The following is a 21051-nucleotide window of genomic DNA, read 5'->3' on the forward strand; positions in this document are numbered from 1 at the left end:
GAATCCCGGCACTGGGTCACTGTCCATGTGGAGTTTGCACATTCTCCCCGTATCTGTGGGTTTCACCCCCACAACCCAAAGATGTGCAGGGTAGGTGAATTGGCCACGCTAAATTGCCCCTTAATTGGAAAACAAATAATTGGGTACGCTAAATTTATATTAAGAAAAAGATTCTGCCCTTTCAATAATGGATGTTGGACAAGCAGTGTGACAAATTGGATAGGTAAGAATAGAAGCAGTCTTATCCAGCTGGGTAATGGAGGAGAGTCTTTGGAGGAGGATTTTTTCACGCTGCAGGCAGGTCGACATGGCTTGCCTTTCTCACAGCCACATTAGATTTCATATGTAAGTTTGAGCAAAAGTGCTGTGGCAGGGTTGGAAACTTGTACCGGGTTGGGGGGGGGGATTGTATTTTTGACTCTGGTCTTCAATCCTGGCTTCAGACAGCAAAATGAGAGACCCGATGCCTTTCTTCTTTGGGCTTTGTCCTGTTGGAGATAATAAACAAACTGAGTCTTTTGAGACCGTAAAGAACTTCAACAGAAACGGCTTTTATTCAACACACATGAGGGAGAGCAGAACTCGGAGCTGTAATTCCAGCTTGCTTCCGAGCTACTCTGCTCCTCAAAGGTTCTTACACATTCTTGGACCCTTTTTTGTGTTATAACGCGTGCTAAAGAGCTGGCTTTGAAAGCAGACCAAGGCAGGCCAGCAGCACGGTTCAATTCCCGTATCAGCCTTCCCGAACAGGTGCCGGAATGTGGCGACTAAGGGCTTTTCACAGTAACTTCATTTGAAGCCTATTTGTGACAAGTGATTTTCATTTCATTTCATATTGCTACTATGAATTTGTTACAGTTCTGTTTTGATCACAATATGCAGATCCATTGTCCTGTGTGCTTTAACTTTAAATGTTTTCTGGACATTTCCTGTCTACCTGTTTACTATATCAAAGCATTGTGTTTGTCGAGCTGTTTTCGACGGTGTATTAATTGTCCCCATTTCCCTGATACTTGATTAGTTTCCAGAGGCGCAATGGCTCTTCTAGACATTGCGGAGTCTCGTTAAGCTGTATCGATTCTCTCTTATTGTTGCTGTAGCCTTGGAAAGATCTCACCTGGGGTGCATCTGTGTTAGTGCTGTCTGCGATGTGGCAGCCCATTTAGGTCCTGACCTGATGGCCACATTCCTGTCATATGTCTCACCATATCCATGTTGCCTCTTGCCACTTTATATTCCACTTCCAAGCTTTTGTTGCTCTGATCTGAATACCTGATCCTATATACTGTGTTAATCTTTTGGAAGGCAAATCTAACTTTTTTAAGTCTTTCCTTCCCCAGCACCTTGCTCTTTTTCCACAGTCCCATTATTTTAAACCCAGGATTCATACATTTCTTTTCCACTTTGCTAAACTGCAAGTCTACTTTCCTACTTCAGTACACCAAATTCTTGAATCATACTCTAGTTCTTCCCATCGGCTCTTGCAAGTAGCGACTAAAGTTTGCTGCATTCTGCAGCTCCAATGGTCCATATCCACCAGAGTGTTAGTGATATCGATGAACACTACCTTGGCCATGGGAGCTGCTTGCCGCCGGGGAATCGAGGTAATCAAATTTCTCCTCCTCGCTATCTGTGAGCCAGATTTTGATATCCCCTAGGCTATCAATTGATTCAGCTCTGGGTTTGAGAACCTGGCTTGTAAGAAAGGAGGCACTTAGAAGGGCAATGGGTAGCTAGAGATCAGTGTAGGAATAAAGGCAATGGGAAAATAAATGAAGAAGATTGGAAAAGTTTTTTCCTAGAGTGGGAGATTGCTGAATGTTGTGTAAGATTGGGTAATGAAGGAGTATAGATTACCATTCTGGGAAATGTTAGAGCTGTAATATGTACGCTGGAAGATGCCAAGAGCAAAAAATAAATGTTGGCATATCCATGAGGCTCTCTGAACTTGAGGCAGCAGTGGGAGAAGATGTCAGTGAAGACGTCGTTGCATGTGCGTCAGGGATGTAGTACAAGAATGGGAAGTCACTGATAAACAAGAAACATGATATGGGTGCTGGGTTAAGAGCAAGAGAGGGGTTACAGCAGCGTAGAGGGCATTAGACTAGCAAAATGAGAGCAAACCTAATTCTGGGGAAACGGCCAAGATGTGTGCACAGTGGCCATGCAGAAATGATTATAGGTTACACAATCAAATATGCTTCCATAGAACATAGAAAATACAGCACAGAACAGGCCCTTCGGCCCACGATGTTGTGCCGAACCTTTGTCCTAGATTAATCATAGATTATCATTGAATTTACAGTGCAGAAGGAGGCCATTCCTCCCCCTGAGTCTGCACCGGCTCTTGGAAAGAGCACCCTACCCAAATTCCCTATACATGTCACCCACATCGCACAAGGCCTGATCATCATCAAAAGAATTTGGAATGAGCAATTTTTAGCACTTTCACAAGTAGAGTGGGAAAAAAAATTGTAGATAAAGATGAATGTGAAGAAATTTGAAAAGGAAGTCATGTAATTGTTAAAATGAAAAACTAGCATGATTTTGACCACTTTGATAGAAGGAAGCACAAAGCTTTTGCACAAGAAGTGAATAAGTATCAGAGATGATTTGCCTAATATAAAATAAAAACAAACTTGACTTGCTGAGTGTTTCCAGAGTTTTCTGTTTATTTTTCAGATCTCCAACATCTATCGTACTATTCTTTTGTGATGGACTTTGCCCGTTGTGGCTGGTTGCAAACCAGCATTGCATGAAATATGGAAGCAGCTCACACACATGCACTCTCAGCAGTGGATGGGGTTGCGAGATAAATGAAAGTGATGAAATCTGAACATAACTTGTTCTTTCTAAATGGCTATTGTTGCTTTGTGACTCCATTACTGTTTCTCTAATGGCTGATTAAATATATCAGCACAGGAGTGTGACACTGAACAACCATTGTGAATAGGGATCGGTATTATTGCTGTTTGCCGGAAGATGTATGAAGGAAACATCAAATTAAAAGCCTAATTATTTATCAATGAGAGGGAGGCTTAGTTGTTTTTCATTGGTGGCGTTTTAACCTTGCTTAGTTAATTTATGGGGGAGGTAAAGGATGTTGATGTGAGTACGAAATGCTAACCATTACATTATCATTGGTTCTTTTAAAAACTGTTGAATAGCCAAAACAGTTGTTTACGTTTGCAAACCCGCAATTCAATTTATTCTGAAGCACCATTTTCAGAATAAAGTTAAATGAGCAAGACGCCTTTTAAAGTGTTTGTTCAGAACACAAGCAGTTGACAGATAGTAGGGACTGAGTTGAACTGACTTTGATGCTGTTCTTTATTGTGTTGGGTTCAAAGGCTAACTGGTTTCTGTATGATTCACATTGTAGATAGTACACAGACTCAACTGTTTTCAGTATAATTTTACATTTTTATAAGATTTGCTAGTTCAGCTTCATTCGAAATAAACGATTGGAGAGATAGGAAGGTTTACAAACTTTTTTTTTAAATCTGCCATACGGCTTGACAACTTAATACATATGACAGTTATAAAAATGCCTTGGTTAACTCTTAAAACTTTTGGCACAGAAGTGCTTCTAATCTTTCGTGTGAAGTCTTGATGCATTCCAGAGCAGTTGCTAAGGTTCAAGACTGTGGGAGGGCTGGTTATGTAATTGAGGAGTTCCTGTCACGCAAGTGTGCTGAAAAGTGAATGCTATGGTAATGATGTGGTGGATCTATGACGCTTGTTGGGGCAGCTTGGAAATTGCCAAAGTTCAAGCACCACAAAAAAATGTGGATTTCCACAATAAAAGCCTTCTCATATATTCCATTGTGCTCAAAAGGAACCAAAAAAAGAGAAAACTCTTGAGTTTCCCAATGATTGCACAAGAATTAAATAGCAAGTCTATGAGCAATAAAAAACCCTTTTCAGTTCTGCACTTGCGAAAAAATAATTTTCCTTTGAACATTCTGAAATTTATTTGCATTGCTACAATATTTACTGAACCATGTCAAAATCCGTCTTCGTTTCAATGGCATTTATCAAGCTAGACATCAAACTGGGGAAAAGAATCAACTTTTTAGTTTTCATTTTGTATTAGTAGTTCCTGATCTAATTGATCTGACAATGGATTAGTTAAAATTTGAGGTCAACAGTTAAGCTTTGTTTGCAACTTTAACCTGGGGATGAGGTGTATGGCACGGTATGAATGCTGTTCGGGTCCTTCCTGCTTATTCCCTTATTTCTCCTTTCTTTTATTTTGCCGTTATTATTTTTGATCCATGGGTGATTAATGAACATGTATCTTTCACGCAGCAGACGGAATGAGGAATTCAGAAGGAGAGAACACTCTGCGATTTTGAACAGGAGCTTCAGACTTTTCAACACCAGAGAGAGAGATGGGGTGGGACTCGGTTTGATTGATTGGTTGGTGGCCAATAAATTGGCCAAAAGGCCATATTCTGCCCAGTTCAGGTGGTGATTGGATCCTGCCTGAAAAAGCTGAGTGCTGTGTTCCCGGAACTGCAGAGAACCGAATGAATGAATGTACAGGAAAACCATTACAGACGGCAAACAAAGACCAGGACTCGTTGTCCACAGAAAGGCTGTGAGTGCAGTATTTCTGAAACTATAGACACCTGAATGAATCTACAGTAAAACCTCAAACTGAAAGCCAAGTTTGAAGAGGAGTAAGGTGCTGGAAACAACTATCTGAAACAAATTTGCTGCATTTTTATTGCAGTTCTTGTTATTAATAAAAAGTAATTGTGTTTACATTTACAAACATGGCGACTGCAATTATTGGACAGCCAAGGGCCAAAAACTTTGGGTATTTTTCGAAGAATTATTGGTTAATTCACTTATGTTGTGACTCCAGTTAAGACGGTCATGCAATGCTGATCCGAGGCAACAGAAGAGCTCCTATGCGACTGCTTGGAGTCAGTGGACTGGTCGATATTCAAGAACTTAGCGGCCAACCAAAATAAGTATGCCACCACCGTCACAGATTTCATCAGCATGTGTGTAGAAGATTGCGTGCCAAATAAGGTAGTACATACATTCCCCAACATACACCATGGTTTAATCAGGGGATGCACTCCCTACTGAAGGCCAGATCTGATGCTTTGGGCAGCATGGTAGCATTGTGGATAGCACAATTGCTTCACAGCTCCAGGGTCCCAGGTTCGATTCCGACTTGGATCACTGTCTATGTGGAGTCTGCACATCCTCCCCGTGTGTGCGTGGGTTTCCTCCCGGGTGCTCCGGTTTCCTCCCACAGTCCAAAGATGTGCAGGTTAGGTGGATTGGCCATGATAAATTGCCCTTAGTGTCCAAAATTGCCTTTAGTGTTGGGTGGGGTTACTGGGTTATGGGGATAGGGTGGAGGTGTTGATCTTGAGTGGGGTGCTCTTTCCAAGAGCCGGTGCAGATTCGATGGGCCGAATGGCCTCCTTCTGCACTGTAAATTCTGTGACCTAAGACAGGCAAACCTGACCCATACAAGAAATCCAAGTATGACCTCCGCAAAGCCATCAGAGATGTCAAGAGACAATATCAGACTAAGCTAGAGTCACAGATTAATGACACTGACTTTTGTCGGTTGTGGCAAGGCTTAAACAACATAACGGGTTACAAAGCAAAGCCGAGTAGAATCTCCGGCAGCAGCGCACCCCTCCCTGATGAACTCAATTCATTCTATGCTCAGCCCGAGCTGGAAACCATCAAACTATTGTCAACTTCCCCAGCAGTCTCGGGCACACCCATGCCTACCGTCACCACCTCCGAAGTCAGATCGGCTTTCTTGAAAGTGAACCCTCGGAAAGCGACGGGTCCTGACAAAGTCCCTGGTCGTGCAGAAAAAACAAGGACGAGAACCAAATAGGACAAAAATGTAAAATAAAACTAGGATGACTAACCAGGTTAAAAAGGGTGTTGTATCTTAATGCACGGAGCATTCACAATAAGGTAGATGAATTAACAGCACAAATTGATATAACTGGTTATGACATTGTTGCAATCACAGAGACATGGCTGCAGGGTTACCAAGGATGAGAACTGAACATCCAGGGGTATTCCTTATTTAGAAAGGACAGACAAAAATAGAAAGGAGGTGGGGAACATTGTTAGTAAAGGAGAAAATCAATGTAATAGTGAGGAAGGATACTGGCTTGGAAAATCATGGGGTGAAATTCTCCGTAATCGGCGCGATGTCCGCCGACCGGCGCCAAAAACGGCGCAAATCAGTCCGGCATCACGCCGCCCCAAAGGTGCGGAATCCTCCGCACCTTGATCGGCCGAGCCCTAACCTTGAGGGGCTAGGCCCGCGCCGGACTGATTTCCGCCCGCCAGCTGGTGGGAAAGGCCTTTGGTGCCCCGCCAGCTGGCGCGGAAATGACATTGCCGGGCGGCGCATGCGCGGGAGCGTCAGCGGCCGCTCACGGCATCCCCGCACATGCGCAGTGGAGGGGGTCTCTTCCGCCTCCGCCATGGTGGAGACCATGGCGAAGGCGGAAGGAAAAGAGTGCCCCCACGGCACAGGCCCGCCCGCGGATCGGTGGGCCCGTTCGCGGGTCAGGCCACCGTGGGGGCACCTCCCCGGGGCCAGATCGCCCCGCGCCCCCCCCAGGACCCCGGAGCCCCACCCCCGCCGCCTTGTCCCGCCGGTAAGAGAGGTGGTTTAATCCACGCCGTCGGGACAGGCATTCCAGCAGCGTGACTTTGGCCCATCCGGGCTGGAGAATGAAATGAAATGAAAATCGCTTATTGTCACAAGTAGGCTTCAAATGAAGTTACTGTGAAAAGCCCCTAGTCGCCACATTCCGGCACCTGTTCGGGGAGGCTGTTACGGGAATTGAACCGTGCTGCTGGCCTGCCTTGGTCTGCTTTCAAAGCCAGCGATTTAGCCCTGTGCTAAACAGCCCCTGTAGAGAATCGCCGGGGGGGGGGCCCGCCAACCGGTGCGGCGCGATTCCCGCCCCCGCCGAATCTCCGGTGCCGGAGAATTTGGCAACCGGCGGGGACGGGATTCACGCCAGCCCCCACCGATTCTCCGACCCCTGATGTGGAATCTGTAGGGGTGGAGATGAGGAACACCAAGTGGCAGAAAACGTTTTTGGGGCATGTCTGTAGGCCCCAAAACAGTAGTGGCGATATAAGGAAAGGTATTAAACAAGAAAAATGAGATGCACGCAATCAGGGTAATCATGGGTAACTTTAATTTAAATATGGATTGGATAAACCAAACTAGCAATGGTATAGTGGAGGAGTTCCTGGAGTCTCTACATGATGGTTATGTAGACCAATAAGTTGAGGAACCAACCAGAGAACAGGGTATTCTAGACTGGGTACTGTGCAATGACAGGATTGATTAACAATCTTGTGCGGAGTCCCTTGAGCAAGAGCAACCATAATATATAATTCTTCAGTAAGATGGAGCGTGAAGTAGTTTAACCTGAGACTAGGGCCCTAAATCTAAATAAAGGGGACTATGAGGTTGTGAGGCATAAATTGGCAACGATAGATTGGGGAACCTTACTAAAGGGGTTGGTTGTGGATAGGCAATGATTCATACTTAACTAATGCGTGCATTTGAACAAAAATTGTTCATTCCTGTCTGTTGCAAAAATAAAAGAGAAAGTGGCTCAGCCATGGCTTACAAAATAAATTGGGGATGATATTAAATTCAAAGAGGAGACATATGACATTGCCAGAAAAAGTATCAAGCCCAAGGATTGAGAACATTTTAGAGTTGAGCAAAAGAGGACAAAAATTTGATCGAAGAGGACGAATATAGATTGAGAGTAAAATTGCAGAGAGCATAGAAATTGATCATGACAGCTTTGATAGACTTCCGGTGACGGCGGGCGGGAGGCGGCCGCGCGTTAGAGGGCTCCCGTTCGGGAACGGCATTGTCGGGGGTTAACGCCCGGTTCTAGGGGCAGCAAAGGCAGTAAAAGTCGGGAGAAAGCACAGTGAAGGGAGATATTGAGGATCAGTAAAAAAACGGCTGTGAAAAAAGCAGCTGAAAGTCTGTCGAGGAGTGGAAAGATCACCGTGGGGTCGGTAAAGAAAATGGAGGCTGGGGCACCAGGGGAGGCCGCATTGCTTACGGCTGAAGAAATAACTAAGGTGATGACTGCGGAATTCGGAAGGCAGTTCACAAAACATATGGAGGCAATGAGGAAGGAGATGGGAGCGGTTTTGAAAGTGTTGGTGGAGGAGGCGATTACCCCGGTGAGGATGGCGGTGGCGAGTGCAGTGGCGGAGGTGTGGGAGCAAGGCGAGGCGCTGAAGGAAGTGGAAGAGACATTATTGCAGCACAGTGATCAACTTACCTCGGTGGGGAAGGAGATGCGGAAAGCGATAGAGATCAACAAGGATCTGCGAGGCAAAATGGAAGACCTGGAAAACAGATCCAGGCGACAGAATTTGAGGATTGTGGGGCTGCCCGAAGGAGTGGAAGGACAGAGGCCGACTGAGTATTTTGCCACGATGTTGGCAAAACTATCGGGGGAGGGGGAGGATCCCTCCCAATATGAACTGGATCGGGCTCATCGGTCGTGGAGGCCTGTACCAAAGACGAGTGAGCCACCAAGAGTAGTGACTGTGCTTCCGTAGGTACAGTGTAAAGGAGAAGGTCCTGTGCTGGGCTAAGCAGAAGCAGGTGGTTCAGTTTGCTGGAGCTGGTGTACGCATATACCAGGACTTTACGGTGGAGCTGGCGAGGAGGCGGGCTGCCTTCAACCGGGTGAAGAGGGTGACCTACAAGTTCAAGGACTTTTATTTTGGGACGGGGAAGCAGCGGAGGAGTTTGCGAAGGCAGAAGGACTGTGGCAGAATTGAGAAATGGTCATGTATCGATGTAGCCTCATGACTTTTTTCTTTTTTGTTTCACTGCGTGCTGGTGTATGGGCTACAGGAGCCAACATTGTATATATTTAGACAAGGGAAGAGATCGGACTTTCAGTCGTAATGATGGTTCTTTGGGGTGTGGGTGTGTATGCGGGGTTTGTGTGCTGAAGGGGATTTCTGGGTTTTCCTGGGGCCGGGCAAGGGGGAAAGAGACCCGGGCAGGGGCCTCCACGCTGGCCGGTTTAAGCCGACCAGTGAACGGGGGGTGAGGGCTGCGGCCACTGGAGCCTGGCAGAACAGGGTCCGATGAGTCTAGCCGGGGTGGAAAGCGGGGGGGGGGGGGGGGGGGGGGGGAGTTTTTCAAGAGGAAGTGGAGGGGAGGAGTCAGGGGGGGTTACAACTCTTGGGTGTCATTTACGATACTCCTTCGGAGGTTGGATGGCATTGAGTGTCGGGGGGGGGGGGTGGACTCTATAGGTTAATGGTGACCATAGGCGAGTCCGGACTCCTTTTTCTTTTTCTCCTTTGGTTTTTCTTCCACCGTGGGAGGGTTTGTTTTATTTGATGCTTATATTGACAGGTGGGCCAGTGGTTGGGGTGGTGGGAGGATGGGATCGTTGTTGATGTTAAGGGTATTGACTTTGGATTTGTTACCTTTTACTGCTTGTTGGTGGGGTGTAAATTTTGAAGGAAAATGTGAAAATGGAGAATAAAAACATTTTTTAAAAAATAAATAAATAAAAGCTTTGATATGTGAAGAGAAAAAAACTAATAAGGCCAAATGTCGGTTCCTTACTGTCCACAAGTTGGGGAAATTATAATGGTCGACAAAGAAATGGCAGAAGAATTGAACACATAACGGTGAATCTTGTTAAAAGAGGGCATTCATAATCAGAATCCTTCTAGTGCAGAAGGAGGCAATTCGGGCCATCGAGTCTGCACCAGCCCTCTGAAGAGCATCCTCCTTTGGTCTATTCCTGTAACTACACCTAACACTTTGGACACTATAGTGCAATTTAGCATGGCCAAATCCACCTACCTTGCACATCTTTGGACCAATGTAGGAAACCAGAGCACCAGAGGAAACTTATGCAGACACTAGGAGAATGTGTAAACTCCACAGACAGTCACCCAAGGCTGGAATTGAACCTGGGTCACTGGCACTGTGAGGCAGAGTGCTAGCCACCTGGAAATATTAGGAAACTAAGGGTCTTGTGAGAGGGTGGAATTAAAGGAAGTCGGTATTAGTAAGAATATGATGCTGGGGAAATTAATGGGGTTAAAGGCTGACAAATCACCAGGGTCAGAGTAGTAATGGGAGTGGCCCTGGAAAGACTGCATGCCTGGATGCATTAGTGGTTGTTTTCCAAAATTCTATAGACTCTGGAGCAGTTCCTACGGATAGGAGGATGGCAAAGGTAACCCCATTATTTAAAAAGGGAGGGAGAGAAAAAAGTGAGATATACAGACCAGTTGGACTGACATCCGTATTGAGAAAGATGCTGGAGTCTATTATAAAGACTTGACAGCAGAATATTTGGAAAGCATTAATGGGATTGGACAAGGTCAGTGATTTTGAAAGGCAAGTCATGCTTAACAAATCTACTGGAATTTTTTGAGGATATAACTAATAGAATAGATAAGGGGGAACCAGTGGATGTGGAGTATTTGGACTTTCAGTAGGCTTTTCAGAAATTCTCTCATAGGAGATTAGTGGGCAAAATTAAAGCACATGGGATAGGAGGTAATATAGTGGCATGGATCGAGAATTGGATGACGGACAGGAAACCGAGAGTGGGAATAAATGTGTCTTTTTTCGAGTGACAGGAAGTGACCAGGCAGGAAGTACCGCAGGGTTCAGTGCTTGGGGTCCCAGCTTTTGTTTTATTCGGGGGGCCAGGCTGGGTAAGAATTTATTCCTCGTCCCGAAGTTCCCTTGAGGGGGCAGTTAAGAGTCAACCACATTACTGTAGATCTGGAGTCGCATGTCGGCCGGACCAGGTAAGGATGGCAGATTTCCTTCCCGAAAGGGTATTAGTGAACCAGATGGGTTTTTACCACAATTGACAAAGATTCCATGGTCGACTTTTAATTCCAGATTTTTATATGAAATCAAATTTTGCCATCTGCAATGGTGTGATTTGAACCTGTGTCCCCAGAGCATTACTCTGGATCTCTGGTTTAGTGGTCCAGTGACTACCATTATGCCAATGAATTTTTTTTTTCCAATAAAGGGGCAATTTAGCGTCGCCAATCCACCTACCAGGCACATCTTTGGATTGTGGGGGGTGAGACCCACATAGACACAGGGAAAATGTACACACTCCACACGGACAGTGACCCGGGGCCAGGATCGAACCCGGGGCCAGGATCGAACCCGGGTCCTCAGTGCCGTGAGGCAGCAGTGCTAACCACTGCCTCACAGCACTATGACACCTGATAGTATCTGTTCATGATTATATAAATGACTTGGAAGGGCAGCACAGTGGAATAGTGGTTAGCACTGCTGCCTACGGCGCTAGGACCCGGGTTTGATCCCGGCCCTGGGTCACTGTCTGTATGGAGTTTACACATTCTTCCCTTGTCTGTTTAGGTTTCACCTCCACAACCCAAAGATGTGCAGGTTAGGTGGATTGGCCACACTAAATTGCCCCTTAATTGGGAAAAAAGATAATTGGGTACTTATTGCATGAGGGAACCAAATGTAACATTTCCAAGTTTGCTGATGGCACAAAACTGGCCAATGTTGTGAAAAGGATGCAAGGAGAGCTTCAGGTAATTTGGACAATGGGTGGACAAACACATGGCAGATGGATTACAATTCAGCCAAATATGAGGTTATGCGCTCTGGTGTGAAAAACAAAGGAAGAGTATTATTTAAATAGTACTATGTTGGGAAGTGTGGATGTACAAAGGGATCTGAGTATCCTTGTACACTAGCCAATGAAAGTGGTGAGGCAGGTCCAGCAAGTAACTAAGAAGGCAAATATGTTGGGCTTCATTGCAAGATAATCTTTATTAGTGTCACAAGTAGGCTTACACTAACATTGCAATGAAGCTACTGTGAAAATTCCCCAATCGCCACACTCCGGCACCTGTTCTGGTACACTGAGGGAGAATTCAGAATTGTTATGGGCTAGGGTTTAGAAACTCCTAAGTGTATTATGAAGTTCACCTGACCTACAACCTCTACGTTGAATTTGGCGAGGATGAGTACAAGAGCCTTCCCTTCAGGTGTGATTCAACAGTCTTCCTAGACACTTCAATCAAAGCAAGCTTTATTCTAAGAACTTAATTAACATATATATAAACACACAACAAGAATTTCTATCACTTACAAACCTAAAGATACCCCACAGCTACAATAATCTGCGTATAACACTTATGAATTCCCCCTTAATTGTTCCAAATCAAAATCGCATAAACCAAAAACCCTTTTTCAAGGGCATAGCCCAGCACACTGTATTCTCACTTGAATGAGACTGGCTTTCCCTGAATATATCTTTTTAAGTTACCAAAGCCGGTAACCACAACCTGTTTACTTCTGAAACAGTTTTTAAAATGAAAATAAAGAGACAGGCCAAAACACTGTAGTCCACAGCAGTCAAAAACTGAAAGTAGGGGCGGTATGTGGCGCAGTGGTTAGCACTGGGATTGCAGTACTGAGGACCCAGGTCACTGTCCGTGTGGAGTTTGCACAATTTCCCCATGTCTGCGTGGGTCTCACCCCAACAACTCAAACTTGTGCAGGTTAGATGGATTGGCCATGCTAAATTGCCCCTTAATCGGAATAAAAATAATTGGGTGCTCTAAATTTATTTATTTTTTTAAAAACTGAAAGTGAAACCAAAACAAACCTCAGCCACAGCTCAGCTCCACCCATAAAATGACATCACTGAAGCCATGTGATAAGACAAAAACCTTTCTGAAAGGGACACTACCATGACAGAATGTCCAATTCACCTAACAAGCACGTATTTCAAGTCCTGTGGGATGAAACCGGAACACATCTGCTCCACGAATCCATACACTGGTGGGAAATCCTTCTCCACCTCACCAATCTCCTGTTTTGTCGATCAAATCCCCCATACATTGGGGACAAAGGTCCACCACGAGCGAGAGCTACCAAATAAGTGACCACTCACTCCATGACCGCCACTGGAAGTCCTTACTGCGGCAAAGGTGAGGACACCTGCCTTCACCCCCGTCTGCAGCACCGGCGAGTCTGATATCCCGAAAATGGCCAATAGCGGACATGACTCCAGGTTGGCATTACGTTTCTCTGGCATGGTGCTGAAGAAAGAGATCTAAAAGCTTATAACTTGGGATAAGACCAGAATATAGGAAAGTCATAGTCATAGATGTTTATAACATGGAAACAGGCCCTTCGGCCCAGCTTGCCCATGCTGCCCAGTTTCTATCACCAAGATAGTCCCAAGTGCCTGCATTTGGCCCATATCTCTGCCCATTTAACTGTCTAACTTTTTTAAAGGAAATAATTGTACATGCCTCCACCACTGCCTCTGGCAGCTCATTCCAGATGCTCACCACCCACTGTGTGAAATAATTTTTCCTCTGGTCTCTTTTGTATCTCTCCCCTCTCACCTTATGTCCTCTAGTTCTAGACTCCTCTACCTTTGGGAAAAGAAGTTGACTATCTACCTTATCTATGCTCCTCATTATTTTATAGACCACTATAAGATCATCCCTACGTCTCCTATGCTCCAGGGAGAAAAGTCTCAGCCTATCCAGCGTCTCCTTATAACTCAGACCATCAAGACTTGATAGCATCCTCGTAAATCTCTTCTGCACTCTTTCTAGTTTAACAATATCCTTCCTATAATAGGGTGAGAAGAACTGAACACAGTATTCCATGTGTGGTCTTATCAATGTCATGTACAACTTCAACAAGACAGCCCAACTCCTGTAGTCAATATTCTGACCAATAAAACCCAGCATGTAGAATGCCTTCTTCACCACCCTGTCCACTTGCGACTCCACCTTCAAGGAGTTATGAACCTGTACCCCTAGAACTCTTTGTTCTGTAACTCTCCCTACCATTAACTGAGTAGGTCCTGCCTGATGTGATCTACCAAAATACATCACCTCACATTTATCCAAATTAAACCATCTGCCATTCACTGGCCCAATTGGTCAAGATCCTACTGCAATCTTATATAACCTTCTTCACCATCCACTATGCCACGAATCTTGGCGTCATCTGCAAACTTCGTAACCATACCTCCTACATTCTCATCCAAATCATTTAATATATATAACAAAAAACAGTGGATCCTCCGCTGGTCACAGGCCTCCAGTTTGAAAAACAACCCTCCATAACCACCCTTTCGCCTCGGTCGCCAAGCCAATTTTGTATCTAATTGGCTACCTCACCCTGGATCCCGTGAGATTTAACCTTTTGCAACAACGTACCATGCGGTACCTTGTCAAAGGCCTTATTAAAGTCCATGGAGACAACATCGACTGCTCTGCCCTCATCTACCTTCTTGGTTGCCCCTTCAAAAAACTCAATCAAATTCATGAGACATGACTTGCCCCTTACAAAGCCATGCTGACTTTCCCTAATGAGCTCTTGCCTGTCTAAATGCCTGTAGATCCTGTCCCTCAGAATACCTTCTAACAATTTACCCACTACAGAAGCCAGGCTAACCGGTCTGTAGTTCCCAGGCTTATCTCTACAGCCCTTCGTAAATGTTTGGTTAGCCGACCCGAGAACATTGTTCACACCTGTCCTCCACCCCAGAGAAGAGTCCGCTCATCCTCACCTTGCCCAAATGAGCCCTGTGCGCCACCTTGAATTAGAGGAGACTAAGCCGAGCATATGAGGACATGGAGTTGACTCTGTGAAGAGCCTCATTCCACATCATCCAGAATATTTGAATCAGCTAATTGAAATTTCTCCGCCAGCTCCTTAAAGCTGGCAAACCTTCCCTCGGTGAACAAGTCTCCAAACCCTTCCCCTCCCGTGACCTAAACATTGAGTCCAAACCCACTGGCAAAAAGCGCTAATTATTGCAATTAGGAGCCAGCAAAGATATGGAACTAAGTTTAAAATGCTGACTGAACTGCATCCAGATTCTCAGGGTGGACACCACTACTGGATTCGAGGAAACTTACCGGAGAGATCGGCAGTGATGTGGTTACGAATGTATCAAGGCCAGAACCCTGACAGGAACTCTCGTCCATTTATCCCCATGTGGAACCCGGATCACAAAACCACCCCAGTACCTTTTCAATATTGGCTACCCAACACTAAAATAATAAATTGGGTAAAGCCAAGCCTCCTGATTGCCCATCTCTCTGGAGGAATGCCCTGCGGACCCTTGGGGTCTGTCCTACCTAGATAAATGAGGACACTAATTTATTACTTTTGACAAAGAAGGACTTGGGGAGAAAAGTAGAGAGACATTGAAAAATAAATAAAAATCTCAGGAGCACATTTGTCTTAATAGCCTTGACCCAGCCTGCCAAGGACAGTGAGAGGCTATCCCACCTCTGTAAGTCAGATTTGACCCCATTAACCACACTTGTATAATTTATGAAGCGAGGCCCAGTCGCAGACCATCCTTGCACTATGGAAAGCGGTTCTAATGCCAGAACAAACCGATGCGAGGACAATGCATATCCCTTCCTCATGCCCCTATTCAGCAGAAAATAGCCCAAATTCAAAGCATTCGTGCGGGGCCCTATAGAATAAACACATCCAGGATATAAATTTTTGTCCAAATCCAAACCTCCCAAGAATCTCAAAGATATCCCCACTCCACCCTATCAAACGCCTCTTCAGCATCTTGGGAGACAATACCTCCGGTTCAGGCACCGAGGAAGGGGAGAGGACAACATTTAATAGATGCCGTGTATGGGCTGACAATTGCCGATGCTTGACGAAGCCTGTCTGGTCTTCCGAAATCCCTTCTGGGAGGCACGGCCTCAACCGCAATGCTAGCACTTTTGCAAGTATCTTGGCATCTGCATTTAAAGCAAAATAATAGGTCGGTATGACCCATGCTCTGTCGGGTCCTTAAGGATCCAGGAAATAGAGATCTGGGCAATGAACCCTAGGACAAAGAGTCGCTTAACATATCTAAAATTAGAGGGATAAATTATTCCTCAAAACTCTTATAAAACTCAGTGGGGAAGCCATCACAGCCAGGAGTTTTACCGTCTGCTTCAACCCATTTCTTCATTTCCTCTGGGCCCAATGAGGATTCCAACTCTTCCCACCTCCTCCCATTCACCACTGGGATGGATATTCCATCCAAAAAATCCGTCATGTCTGAACTCTCCGCCAGGGGCTCTGATTATTGGAGATCCCGATTAAATGCTTCAAAAGCCGCATTAATCTGAGATGGGGCGCAAACCAGGCTGCCACTCGAGTCCTATACCTGTACAATCTCCTGGGAAGCCGCCTCCCGTCTCGACTTATACGCTAAGAGACGACTGGCCTTCTCCCCGCGTTCATAAAATACACCCCTAGATTGATGCTGATACACTGCCTTATCCGTAGATAACAGTTCAAATTGTGTCTGCAGCTTTTTCCTACATTTTCCAACAACTCCAGGATTGGGGCAAGTGAGTACTGGTGGTCCACCTCAAGAATGGAGTCCAGCAGCCTCTGCCACTCCACCCTCGCTGTCTTTTCCATGTGCACTGTGTAGGAAATTATCTTGCCCCTGATCACCGTAAAATGCAAACATGAACAAGGAACCCCAATGATTCCACATATCAATGTACCCATCTCCCATATCCAAAAAAACTCAAAAACTTCAGTCACCCCCACACCCAGCCCATGCTTCTTTACAAAGGAATCTGCCTCCCCCAGTGCATCAAAAAAAAGTATTTTCCATCAAAAGCCACTCTTAGCCGTGCAGTGTACACCATCCCAAACTGAACTCCACTTTTATACTGGACTGCTTCAGTCTTTGTCAGCTCCACTTCCACATCCTGATAAAACCTGATGGTGCGGCCTTCCCATTTTTAGTTGCGATGCTCCCTTGCCCAACTGCAGACCCACTCTTTTTCTAGGAAAATGTGAAACTTCACGAATACTGCTCGCAGTGGTTCGCCGGGACGAGGCTTCTGTCTGACCTGTGGACTCGGTCCAGCTCAGGAGGGGACGCGAGTCTACCCTGCTCACCACCTTCCCAAACATCTTTGCAAAATATTCGGTGGGAATTGGGCCTTCCATCCCCTCTGGCAGCCCCACAATTTGGATATTTTGCCTCCTGGAACAATTCTCCACATCATTCACTTTGGCCTTCAGTGATTTGTTCACCTTGGCCATCAGAGACATTTGCAGAGAAGCAATCTGGTTGCTATGCCTCGACAGGGCCACCTCCATACCTTGTATTGTCACCATGCACCTTTACCGTTTTGTCGGTCCTCTGCAATACGAAACGAATGGGAGCCAAGGTCTCTTGCATCGATTTGCGAAGGTCCCCCCCCACACAACCCGCCTGTGTTTGTCAAATTCTGCAGCCAAAGTGCTCGTGAGCATCTCGGCTGTTAGTTGAGTGGCCGGAGTCACAGAGGTTGCCTCCGGCATCTTTTCCACCGACGAGCCCCAGAGGCCTTATTCAGTCGATGAACTTCTACTTTCAGACCTTTTCCCCCTGGGTTTTCTAGGCCTTTCACCAATGCAGGTAGGTACCTTATTCCATGAAACAAGTGGGTTTTTCAATGAAAATGCCCCTGAAACTAAGCGAAAAGGACTAAAAGAACAGTACCCTAGTGAGAACCACATTGTGCACATCTTCCCCCTTCATAACGTCACCGGAAGTTTTAAAAAATATATGTTAAAACAAAAGTAGTTAGCTACCCCTCTGCACACTGTTGTAAGCAAGTATAAAGGGTTATCTCTATTCCATTAAATTTTCTTAATATTTTTCTTCCACATGCATAAGCCCAGAAAGTTCTTAGCACTGTTAACTTTGAAGTTGAAGACATTATTTGTCAAATGCATTTTATTGGTGACCCAATATATTTCATTACCATTCAACTGACATGTTCTTTACCCAGGCTGGAATCCTACCACGATCTGACGGAAATACGAATGGCACAGAGTACTGGCTGCCTAATGGCTCAATGCTCGATGCTAATGGCTCTCAGGTTCATGCTGCTGCAGTCAATGGAAATAAATGTGCATTGCATAAACTCATAGCAGGTGAGCAACTGTGTGTTTGGAGTTCAGAAAGGGTTAGACTGCATTTCTCCATATATAAAATAAAATAATGCATTATTCCAGTAAGTTAACTCAAAGGATGCTGTTTTAGCAAAGTTAAAGAAATTAAATATGTTTTGGCACACTTAAAATAACAGAAATCGAATACTTGTAGCGTCCCTCCAAAAGCTTGCTTTAAAATCAAAGGAAATCCGGTTGGAGAACGTTGGTCTAAGTGAAGTACCACAAAATTCGTCATAGAACCGTCATCCTTTTTGTTTATACATCTAAATATTATTTTAAAATCTTGCAAAACATCCTCGCTGCAGAATTTCACTTACTGTTGTTGGAATTTTGTTACAGTTTTGTGTAATATTTTCCCAGACTTGACTCCATTGATTGCTGACCTCACAACTTCCCTCCCTCGCTGTCACACTAGTTGACAGTGTCAATGGATCCCTCTGTTCAGGTACAGTCTACATGCTTCCAAAATCTCCCATCACCCCAACCCCCCTCCGCCAACATCTCCCACAAGTCATCCTCAACATCTCTGTCATTGCAATCTATACTGTGCTACCTCCAAACTCTTTTTCTACTCCAAATTAAACAAACTGAACCATAATTTCCTCACTTTTGTCCTCCAGTGCCTCTGAGATAAAGATCAACATCCCCTTATATTTTTAGATTTATTTTTATGTTGTGCAGCAGCTTGAAGTTCATAGTCTCTCACCATTAAGAAAATATTCCAATTTGTCTTTCTCATACCCTAAGCCTATGATTTCACTTTCCATTTATTAAGGTTTTGCCCACTGATTATCTCTCTTTCTAATGTCTGCTTCCTGCTACATAACTTACTCCTAGAAAACATGAATGTAAAATTCTTTATTCCTTTTTTTAAGTCAGTGGTTCCCAGCCGTTTCTTTTTTGCGGGCCATGGATTGTCATCCAAAGCTTTTGCAGACTACATCTTATGCAAGCAGTTTTGAACATTTTTTCAATGGGAGTCGAATATGTATATCAATGGGTATTAAAAATGCAGCCTTTTCTAATAGTTTATGATGCACAGTCACAAATACATTGCGGATTATACTACACAAGGGATGTTTGTGAAGAAAATTACATTGCGAATAATAATGTAACATCGATTATGATACAATTACATGTACCTTGTATGCATTTTTTTCCCCACGGACCACCTGCAGTACTCTACTAACACAGGTTGGTCATTTATATGTATTTGGTGAAAGGTTGTCACCTCAATCTACATCCCCAGGGGAGAACCATTTGTCACATCCTGCTAATTGGTGTATATTCCCATAGTTCCTATTCTTTGTCTCGTAATCCAAAGTTAACTGCCAGCCTTTCAATTCCATGGTACATTTATTTTGGGCTCATAATCTCTTGTGTCTTCTTCGGCGATCACTCACTAATGATTATGATTGTCCACCTGTGAAACCCTGTCACCGATTATGGATTCTGTGGGTTATTGCATGGCTGACAAGCCCGCCCCTAGAGCCGCATCTTCAACTGCACTCTTAGCAGGTGTTTCCAGGACTTGGTCCTTGGACTCCAGGTCGCTGCTACTGCTTTCTCAGGCTCCTTTTCCGGCCTCCTCTTGCCGTTTGGTGTCCGTGAAGAATTGTGTCCCTTCAATAAAGAGATTCCTCCAAGTAGGTTTCTTCTGAGCAAGGGATTCCCAGGCATTAATGTCGATATTGCATTTATTTCTTGAGGTAAGCCTTCAGGCTGTCTTTGAAGTACTTCCTTTGTCCTCTTGTTTGAGAGCCTTCCTTGAGTTGGGTGAAGAGGATTTGCTTTGGCGGGCGGGACTCTGAGCTTGTGGCTGGCCCATTGGAGTTGGTTTCCGATGATCATGGCCCCAATGATGGTGCTCTTGGTTCCTTCAAGGAAGCTGATGTTAGTACGCTTGTCATCTCAGCTGATGCGGAGAATCTGACTGACAGATGTTTTTTTTATATAAATTTCGAATAACCAATTCATTTTTTCCAATTAAGGGGCAATTTTAGCATGGCCAATCCACCTAGCCTGCACATCTTTGGGTTGTGGGAGCAAACCCATGCAAACACGGGGAGAATGTGCAAAATCCACACGGACAGTGACCCAGAGCCAGGATCGAACCTGGGACCTCGGCGCCGTGAGGCAGAAGGGCTAACCCACTACGCCACCATGCTGCCGAGTCTCTGACAGATTTGATGGTGCGTCTCCGAGGCCTTGAGGTGGCATCTGTTCGTAGTCCAAGTTTCTCAGCAATATAAGAGAGTTGGGAGGACAACTGCTTTGAGGATCTTGATGTCAGCACAATTGTCGTAGTCATCAAAGACTCTCGTCCTTGGACATCCGAAGGAGACGCCGCGGCTTGGATACGATGTTGGATCTCTACATCAATGTCAGTCTTAGATGAAATGTGACACCCAGGTAGGAGAAATGTTCCATGTTTGGTAGCGTTTCTCTGCTGATCTTGATGGGAGGGAGAGACTGGATCTTGCCCTGGGGTGGGTTGGTAAAAGACGAGGTTGAGGCAGAGTCCGATTTCTTTGGTATGCTCCTGCGAAGGTGTCACAAGCACCGTTTGGAGATTTTCTTCTGAGAGAGTGGTGATGGCGATGTCATCCTCATACTGTAGTTCCACGAGCAATATCAGTGTCGCGTTCTTCGTGGATTTCAACTGGTTGCGTTTGAAAAGTTTTCTATCCAACCTGTAGACGATGTCCACTCCAGCTTGTTCTTGACAGGCGAAGGATGGTGGTGATGAAGATGGAGAATGGGTGGGGGCATGACACATCCCTGCTTGACTCTCGTCTTGACCTCAAAGGTTTCCGGCTTATTTCCGTCAGTGAGGACTGTCGCCGACATCTTGTTGTGAAGGATGCTGATTAATTTTTCTGGACAGCCAGCTTTTGACAGGGTCTTCAATAACATTTCCCAATTGACTTGAGTTAAAAGTCGTGGCTCACTCGATGAAGGTCATGTCGAGTGGCTGATATTTTTCCTGGGATTCCTCT

At 45.1% G+C, this 21051-nt stretch overlaps 1 protein-coding gene across 12 annotated transcripts in view; it reads left to right on the top strand.

Annotated features, from left to right (window-relative positions):
• invs (inversin) overlaps window positions 1-21051 on the top strand; it is a 498042-nt gene that overhangs the window by 83169 nt on the left and 393822 nt on the right. For 9 of the 12 annotated variants that reach the window (XM_072508926.1, XM_072508929.1, XM_072508921.1 and 6 more), the window contains one exon: window positions 17887-18031. The exons of 1 other annotated variant lie outside the window; for it this stretch is intronic. In XM_072508926.1, coding sequence (XP_072365027.1) covers window positions 17887-18031 — 145 coding nt within the window. Of the gene's footprint in view, window positions 1-17886; window positions 18032-20057; window positions 20465-21051 lie in introns of those variants that run through there. 2 more of the 12 variants (XM_072508932.1, XM_072508931.1) reach the window with 2 other exon arrangements.

This window comes from Scyliorhinus torazame, chromosome 6 (assembly GCF_047496885.1).
Source record: "Scyliorhinus torazame isolate Kashiwa2021f chromosome 6, sScyTor2.1, whole genome shotgun sequence".
Classification (NCBI taxonomy): domain Eukaryota; kingdom Metazoa; phylum Chordata; class Chondrichthyes; order Carcharhiniformes; family Scyliorhinidae; genus Scyliorhinus; species Scyliorhinus torazame.